Below are 9484 nucleotides of genomic sequence, written 5' to 3' on the forward strand. Positions count from 1 at the left end.
TCTGCAATTAAGATTTAAACAACTTGTTTGCGAGATTGATAAAGTGAATTTTTAAATATTACCAACCGAGTAAATGAATCCTTATATAAGGCACGTCTCGTTTTGATGAACTATTGTCAAAATTGACTTTTTGAAACGACTTTGGATAACTTTTGTATGTCGATCTCGAGCATTAGGATTGTGATACACTATGACCTGACCTAGCTTGATAGACATTTATTGACCAACATATGTTCTCTAGGTTGAGATCCACGATTATTTGATATTCCGAGTTTCGGTCACTTTTTGGTGAATGACCTTATGTGCTGCTAAGGTGAGTTTCATTTGCTCCCTTTTTAAATGATTTTGCAATATATATTTTTGGGCTGAGAATACATGCACTTTATTTTAAACGCAATGGATACAAGTACATACTAAATTCTACACTGAGTTTGAACCGAAAATCCCTTAGCTTTGGTAACTAGTAACTGCCAGTTATAAGAACTGGTGGGCGCGAGTAGCAGTATATGGATCCATAGGGCTTGATATCCCCGTCCGAGCTAGAGCACTAGCCTTTTAACGGACGTATGCTATTTGAGAAGCGTACACGTTGGTTTACGTGTATTATTAAGATGATTATACAAAGGGTATAAATTATATATACGTTAAGTTTAGTTATCAGGGTGCTCAATTTCGTAGAATATTTTGATAAACGTTTTTGGATGAAACAATTGAAAACTTATGATTCACCTTTATATACAGATTATGCGCAACATTAAAACTATGAACTCACCAACCTTTGTGTTGACACTTTTTAGCATGTTTATTCTCAGGTTTCTAGAAGTCTTCCACTGTTTGCTTATGCATTATACAAGCTATGTGCATGAAGTCATACATGCTTTATTCAAGAAAACTTTGCATTCACAAATCATCACCATGTATCTTATTTGACTGCATTGTCAACGGATGTAGTATTGTAAACTATTATAGAGGGTAATTATCTATACGTAGAAATCATCAGACGTTGAAAACGTTGGATTTATATATTCATTTATGGTGTGCCTTTTTAAAAGAATGCAATGTTTACAAAACGTATCATATAGAGGTCAAAACCTCACTATGAAATCAATGAATGATGTATTCGTCCAAAGGGATTTGGACGGGTCATCACATAGATGGAGTCCTTTGACCTCACACACATGCAATTAAACTCGCCTATGTGTAAAACTCATTCTTATAAATAGCTTAAAAGAGAGGGAACACTCAAATTTATAAGTCATCAACCTAGCTATCTCGAATTACAGAATTAAATGTAAACGGAATATATGGAAGCTAGGGCTCAAGTGTTGTGACATCTTAATTAGACACGTTGTGAATTCTACATATTATTGAATATATGTTATTCTTATATGAAACCTAAGTTAGTAATCATGAGTTCACTTGTTAATTTCAAACTTTTGATCATAATAATAATTCACTTAGTCCAAATTTTATTACTTCCAAAAAACACGCAGTTTAATAAATAATATTATGACACACATTTATACACCTTATCTTTAACCTTATTATATTCACAATTTATGAAAATGAAAAATAAACATGAGAAAAACTAAAAAATTACTGGAAAATGCTTAACTTCACTAAAGTATAAATCTTGCTTCGATCAGCAAATGGTGGTGGAGGTTCAAAATCGAAACTACTTCATTGTGGGTCAAAATTATTAAAAGTATCTTTGGGGGTTCGGGCTCTCTCGGGTTGGGGGATCGGGTTGCCTCTTTTTTGGGGTCGACTTGGTTTGATATTGTTAATACATGTGCTGTTATGTGTAGCTTGGGAATTCCGTTCAAGGAGTCTTTTTCCAGGTCAATTGGGAACGGTGCGAATACACTCTTTTGGTTGGACTCATGGCTATATGGAACGGTTCTAAAAGACAAATTCACGAGGTTGTTTAGACTAGTTACGGATCCTCGGGCATTGGTGCGAGACAGAATTATTTGGGATGGTTCGACTTCAAAGGTTAAGATCTCCTTCGGGTAGAGTCGGCGACGAATTATTGGAGCTGAATTCTGTTATTAGTTGGGTCCTGATTGATAGTGATAAGGATGATACATGGACGTGGCAGTTTGGACACAATGGAGTTTTCTCCACCAAAACACTAGCGTCCATTATTGACTCGAAATTGCTATCTATTGGTCCGAACTCGTTTGAATCTTTGAGAAATAAATTGGTCCCTAAAAAAGTTGAGATTTTCATCTGGAGACTACGTAAAAGACGACTGCCTATTCTACCGGAACTGGATAAAAGAGGTATAGATCTTCATTCGGTTCTATGCCCTCTTTGTAATGATGAGACAGAATCCTTGGACCATGTGTTCTTCTTGTGTAAACATGTATATGACATATGGGTCAAATTCTACAATTGGTGGGGCTTTGGTAGTGTGACAAACTTAAGCACTAGTGAAGCATTTCTTGGCAATTCAACTCATATTTCAACGGATATTGAGAAGAAAATATGGCAAGCGGTTGAATGGGTGTGCGCATATCTCATTTGGAAAAATCGAAATCAACGGGTTTTTAAGAATAAATCTTGGAACCCGCCGGTTGCTTTAAATGAGATTCAAGTTAAATCTTATCAATTGATCGCGAAGAGAATCAAGAAGAAAAATATTGAGTGGCATTTATGGCTAACTAATCCTTTAAGTGCAATTGTTTGATTTGAGTCAGTGTATTAGGCTGCCTTCTCGGCATCTTGCTGTACATTCTGTTTTCATTTGTCATGTTTGGTGTGGTTTTTGTGTGCTGCTAGTGCAGCTTCTCTGTATTACCCTCTTTATATTAATAATATGGTGCTTTTCAAAAAAATAAATAAATAAAAAACAGTATAATCACAAAAATAAATAGAATAAAACATTAGATACACTAAACATACATATATTATACATATAAATACATTTCAAGTAGCAGGAGATATGTGACCGGCCACTTGATGCCTTGATTAGCTCATAAATAGTTGTTAACATTTTGGCGAGCTATTATTATTATTATTATATTATTATTATTATTATTATTATGAATGAAATTTTTAAGAAACTTTAAGGACCAATTTTGTATTTTTGACTAACGATTGTTAATGAATTTGATGAAGATTACATCAATTTTAAAAATTTTGAATACGTAATCCTTTTTTTGGGCAAAAATTAAATTGAGTCCTTTTCGGGCATATGCAATTTAGGAGTTATCTTGATTGTCAAATTGAGTAACTTTAGTTACCTTTTTGGACCATTTGCCCTACATTTTATCTATTTTTTTTTATCTTTTATGCATGCATAAAAAGCAAAAAAAAAAAAAAAAAAAAAACTTTATTTTTCTATTTTATCTATTTATTAAAATGAATTAATAATTATTAATTTGTATAATTTTAAAATGAAATACTTCGTAGTTAACAACAAATTGAAATTGAAGTATAAGAAAAATAATAAAAAGTTAGAAAGGATTCCTATAAAAATTAAAAATTCGACCAAAGAAGAATGTTTTCCAAGGCGTAACCCGGTAAGTTCGGGTATGTCAGCGGAAGCGGAGGATCCGCGAATGACGCCCGCCCATATTTATAGTCCAAATAATAACCAAATACCCCGACCACTTACGCCACGCAATTTGTTTTTTTAGTATAAACCATGCGCCTATCTCATAAATTTAAAATCTGCCTACCAAAATATTAGATGCGAAAAAAAAAAAAAAAAAGAAATTAGATGCGATCCTGTGGATGTAAACCGGCCACGTTCTGAAAGGAATAAATGTAGTTTGGGTGAGGATGACAACAGCCAACTACTTTCAGGAGAAGTGGGGCCATATAAGAAAGACAACATCGACCAGTGGTCCACAACATGGAGGAGCAATGATATCTTAATGATAAGATGTAAATATATAAACCATCCAAGCCTAGCCTGGGTGGCCACCAGCACTTTCAGTGAAGGGGAGGTCTCGGGTTCAATCCTAAGGGGTGCCCGCATTTAATGACCAAACTGGAGAATGCCTTACCTGGTAGCGGTGGAGGGCTGGCTTGCCGTTTACCCGGGGTTTACCTGCGGTGGGGGGGCCAATGTGCTCTGGCCCATAGTGGGGTTCCTCGTAAAAAAAAAAAAAAAAAAAAAAAAAAATGTAAATATAAATATGATTATTCATTGCTATATTTGTGATTTATTATATATACTTATACTTTTTTTATAAGCCAGAAACGATCACATTAGCTACCCATAAAAGTTAAAACATCGGTTAATCAAGCACTTGGAGCGCAGGATCTGGTACCGGGTGAATTGCGCATGATGCGCACTCTCTAGTCACACTCTTTTTTTTTTGTACAATTTGGCATAGAGTGTGTTCGGATGAAAGTAGCTTATGGCTAGAGCTTATGGCTGGAGCTGGAGTTGAAGCTTATTTTGAAGCTGAAAGCTGGAGCTTATTGTGTTTTATAAGTGTTTGGTAAAGTTGTTGGAGCTGTAGCTTATATTTGTGAAATGACTTAAAAAGACCTATATATAAAATGTAAACTAATATAATAAAGGGTATATTAGTAAATTTATCTCTCTCAGTCAGGAATTGAACTCATGTGGTGTGCTTCATTGGACAATTCGGTGGTCACTTAAACAAACTTGCGTGATTATTGATATATAGGGTATTTCTGGGTGACTAGTTATAGCTTAATGAAATTTAAGCTTTTTTTCTTCTTCATAAATTTCAATTAGAAGCATTGTTTAATTGGTATGAAAAATATAAGCTAGTTGAATTACCTTAAAGATAAGTTCCTAACTTATAAAATAAAAAATTACGTTAACTACTTAACTCTTAATACATTGCATAAATATTTCAGCACCATAACATATGTATAAAAACATGTTTAGATATAGAATTTTAGGTGTTTTGATTTGGTATGTAAAACCTTGGGCCAACTAATACGAAGATAACAAAACCTTAGCCCAAACTTTAAGCCCACAATCTCACATATAGTGTTCATGCTAATCAAATCGAATTTAACTTTAAATGATCATGCTAGCTATGTTGAAAGATATGACTAAGAGATCAGCTGAAGTCTTTACTAGGCAGTATTTGCCATACTCGGACCCTTTGACTTTATAACAAGTATAACTTGCACTTTAAGTAGTAGCAGTATTCTATATGACCAAAATTACTAAAGCATTTTAATCAACGTAGTAAGGAGTATTTTATATGTCAGGCATAATTTGATAAAAACATCTTTTGATTATATTATAATCATAATTAGTTTTTTGTCATTGGGCCAAGGCCCAATTTTATGCTATGGTGTTGTCTAGTTTTTTTTTTAACCAAAAGCATCAAACGACACTTGCCACAAAAATATAAAAAGTTAAGCGACAAACCCACCTTTTCTCTGTTATTAGTATCGGAAATGTAACCAAGGCATAACAACGAAGTATTAGCCAGATATGCAGTAGAGAAAAACTGGTACAGAAATATAGTTTAACTGAGTCGTCATAATAATAGTCGATATTTAATAAACAGGCGATTGAAGTGGTGAAACATGTAATTTGACTTGAAAAAAATACCGCAAAATATATAACTTAAGTTTGGATGGAATGGGAAGCAAACCAATTCCTCTCAAAACAAACATTACACTAACCAACAACAGCCACCCCTCAAGCTTACAGGAAAGCATCCTTCTCCAACAACTTGAGTACATCACTCTGGTTATTCAGTTTTGCAACATCGATTGGTGTTTTCCCGTCCATGTTTTGTAATGTTCTGCAGAAAAACAAGGCAATCAAGACACAACATGAGAATATTCACCTACGTGGGAATTTTGACTCGTTTGCTTGTGAATGGGTCAACTCGGGTAAGTTTTATCTCAAGCAGGAGAAACCAATACAGAAAGAAAGAATCTTAAATAAAACAGTTCAAATGAGCCTAGCAGGTCAAACTGTTGGAAGTCGTCTCAAGTCTTTTTTCGTCTTCATGATTAAAACTGAACCAACTATTTACTAAATTGTATTTCGAATATGAGTGATTTGGGCCAACCCAACACAGTTCAACCTGTGACAAATATTTATCCAAAACCAACACATACCACCCGCCCATAATACCACTACTAGTTGTGTCAGTCATGCTTTAGATGTGAACATTGTAGAATAGGGATACGTATGTAGGGGGAAATGTATGGGAAAATGGTTCAAAAACTTACACAGCAGCACCATTATCGAGCAAAAGAGCAACACATTCTTTTCTACCATAACCAGCAGCATAATGGAGGGCAGTGTTCTTGTTCTTATCTAAAGCATCAACCTTGGCTCCTGCCTCAAGCAGAACTTGAGCACATTTCACCTGCATAGACAAACACCTTCTAGCTCACAAGGAAGAGAAGCTTTTCTCTATATAATTGGCATCATATGAACGAGTTTTCATTATGACACGTTTACAGTTTACTGCAATGCTAGTTGCTAATCAAATAAAGTGGCCATCAACAAAAAAATTCTGGATAGGCCACTCATATAATCTTTAATTATGCTGACAGTGTATAAGAGTGGATTTTGAGTATAAGCACAAATAGAACTGAACTTTTTTTACACATTTTTACGTTAGCCATAACAATGCTGAATCACGCAACTACAAAGAAATAGTACACAGATATTTATTTTGGCACACAAAATATTACCTCCCCATATCCACAGGCAAAATGCAATGCGGTCCTTCCCTCTGCATCCTCTTCGTCTTTATCGGCACCGGACTCTAATGCCTTCTTCAAACCCTACATTATTAATTTACTCGCTTAACACATTAGGAATATAAGCATTACTGTAATCAAATCATACATATGCAAAGAAGTCAAATGTCACCTCCGGGTACGATAATTACACCATAATATTAAAGAAAATAGCAGTTTGAAGATTGAGTACCTCTATATCACCAACACTAGCAGTTTGATGAACAATAGACTCATCCACGTTTGCTTCTTCTTCAGTTTCATCTGCTCCTGAATTCCCAGCAAAGGCAGCAGTAGGATCTCCTGTAACTGGGAGGCCCATTGCTTCACCTAGTTTTTGTAGAACGTCTTTGTCATTCCAGTACCTAATTATGCAAACATGAGAGTTATGCAAACATGACATCTCAAATGTGATTACCATTTACATTTCAGAATATATAATTGAAGATCACATACATTAATCAGTCATAATAGCATATCTACAGGATGGAAGAATAATTAGCAATGAAAAAATGATGGAAGATGCACAAATGTAGCTGAAGTTCAGCATGTTTTGCTTCAATATCATAACCAACAATATAAATATATAAAAATATATATATAAAAACTTTTTAAGACAATTTAGTGCATATACAGACTTTCAAAGTTTTAATTTTTCCTATTTCCCCCTTCATTTTCTTCTCAAAAGAAATGGCTTGCCAAGCTAGAATTAGTACAATCACGTTGATATATGATTTAGTGATTTTATTTCTTTCCATTTTTCTCTCCTAGGGATGAGATACTGCACTATTGAACAAATAAAAAAAAAGTAGAAGACTTTACCATGTTGGATTTTGAATTGATGCAGCAACCACAAGATTCACATTATAGGCAGACCTAATTGGAACATATATACATACAAACAGGTATATAAAAAAGCTTATACCTCATCATTGCAGTTGGCCCACCGGTTTCAATATCTTCAAGAATATGCTTTAAAGATGGATCCTCTTTGATACGTGCCATCCGCTCTTCAAGCTGATCCTTTTGAGCTGGATTAGATAAACTCTCAAGCATCTGAGACATTGATGGATCCTGCCATATACAAACACATGATGTAATTTAGAAGTCAGTTTTGTAGCATATTATGTGAGAAATAACTTAGGGTAACAACTAACATAATACCTGCATCAAGGCACTACCAAGGCGTTCAGCCATGTTCATGAACTGAGGGTTTTGCATAACCTGTTGCATGGTTGAATAGTATTGTTGTGTATCAAACTGGGGCACTGCACCTGCTTCAGCACCATGAAAGGTCTTTTGAAGTTGCTCTGCCATTTGGGTGAATGATGGATCTTTTGCTATTTGTTCAGCTAATTCCTTCACACTTGGGTCCTGCAAGTATCAAGAATTAAAGATTATGGTACCAAGAGCTGCCACAATATCAAAAAAAAACAAGACATGTATAAATCATAAATAAAGGTAGCAAATTCGACCCATTAAGTTATAAATGAGTCAACATGAGTTACCTTTTATTAACATGAAGGGGCCAGATGGGTATAATCAAAAAGAAACATTAACCAATAAGAAAACATGTCAAACGGATAGAAAGTCGCCCAAAAGATACATCATACGCATAAAAACCCCTAAATTATCAGTCATATTAAAATGCTATTGAAATACTATAACTTTTGGATATCAAATCTGACACACTGGTTATTTAATAAAAATAATTACAGTTTTGTACAAAAGAATTATCCATTTAACCTCCTACGGAGTAATTTCTCTCACACAATATGACTTAATGGATACAAACGTATGCATGTTTATGTTCTCCCATGGCCAGAGGCGAAGCCCGGATTTGAAGATGAGGGTGGCTTACTCGATAAACATATATTATATTTAAAAATATTATATTTATAATTTTTAATTAATATTAATGTAAAACAAGCTAATTTTTAAAGTGATAATGGGTTACTTGTATATTATATGAGTTTTGGACAATTGGGTGAATTAATTTACAATTATTTTGACATAATAATACATTTGAGACTTGCTCATTGAGGGACACTTATAATTATTTAGCCATAAAATACAATTGAGATTTGGACTTTATTTGAACATTGGGGTAGGCTGAGCACCACTCAGTCCCGCCTTGTCTCCGCCTCCGCCTCTGCCCATGGCAATGAGTATAAATTTGCACATTTAGTGAAAAAAATGAAAAAGTACATTACATTAAGTAAACCTGCCATGGATGAAAAGTCAAAAGGATTCCCAGGTAATCCAGCTTCCGGCATAGTTGGAATTGCAGGTGTGGTTCCAGATGCGACATCCGCAGAGCTAGATTCAGACGAAGTTTTCTTCACAGCTGGATCACTCGTTTTCTCTAAATATATCAAGCATACATGTAAGGATTTTTCAAATAAACAAATAATTTAATAATCTACTACCTAAGATGTATGATCAAAAAGTATCATTCATTACAAAAATTTTCAACATTACGATAACGCTTCAACTTGGCTTTTTCTAAGGTGTTAATGCTTCAAAAAAAATCTCAGGATTAATCCTTGATAAATTTACCATACAAGCTTATTCTTAATTTTTTTTTTTTTTTTAATTTGAATGTATATATACTCTTATATTATTAAAGTACCAAACTTTATTAAAAAAAAAAAGGTAATTTCAACATAGATCTCAGCATTAATCCTTGATAACAAGGTTAAGTAGTCAAAACTTTACTTGATAAAATCCTAGCAATATATAATTGTATACATACTGTATTACTCAATAATAATCA

The 9484-nt window shown here is 34.1% G+C and overlaps 2 protein-coding genes across 2 annotated transcripts; one reads left to right on the top strand and one right to left on the bottom strand.

Annotated features, from left to right (window-relative positions):
* Positions 1-1978: 1978 nt before the first annotated feature.
* LOC139887859 (uncharacterized) lies at positions 1979-2692 on the top strand. The gene has a single exon (XM_071870910.1). The coding sequence runs from the start codon at positions 1979-1981 to the stop codon at positions 2690-2692; it is 714 nt and encodes a 237-aa protein (XP_071727011.1).
* A 2752-nt stretch (positions 2693-5444) lies between these two features.
* On the bottom strand, positions 5445-9069 carry LOC139890839 (ankyrin repeat domain-containing protein 2B-like). The gene is made up of 7 exons (XM_071873766.1): positions 8922-9069; positions 7873-8082; positions 7634-7782; positions 6902-7073; positions 6661-6753; positions 6190-6329; positions 5445-5753 (listed from the first exon to the last, which is right to left on the bottom strand). The coding sequence occupies exons 1-7, from the start codon at positions 8982-8984 to the stop codon at positions 5654-5656; spliced, it is 927 nt and encodes a 308-aa protein (XP_071729867.1). The 5' UTR covers positions 8985-9069; the 3' UTR covers positions 5445-5653.
* Positions 9070-9484: the final 415 nt, after the last annotated feature.

This window comes from Rutidosis leptorrhynchoides, chromosome 2 (assembly GCF_046630445.1).
Source record: "Rutidosis leptorrhynchoides isolate AG116_Rl617_1_P2 chromosome 2, CSIRO_AGI_Rlap_v1, whole genome shotgun sequence".
In the NCBI taxonomy this organism is placed as follows: domain Eukaryota; kingdom Viridiplantae; phylum Streptophyta; class Magnoliopsida; order Asterales; family Asteraceae; genus Rutidosis; species Rutidosis leptorrhynchoides.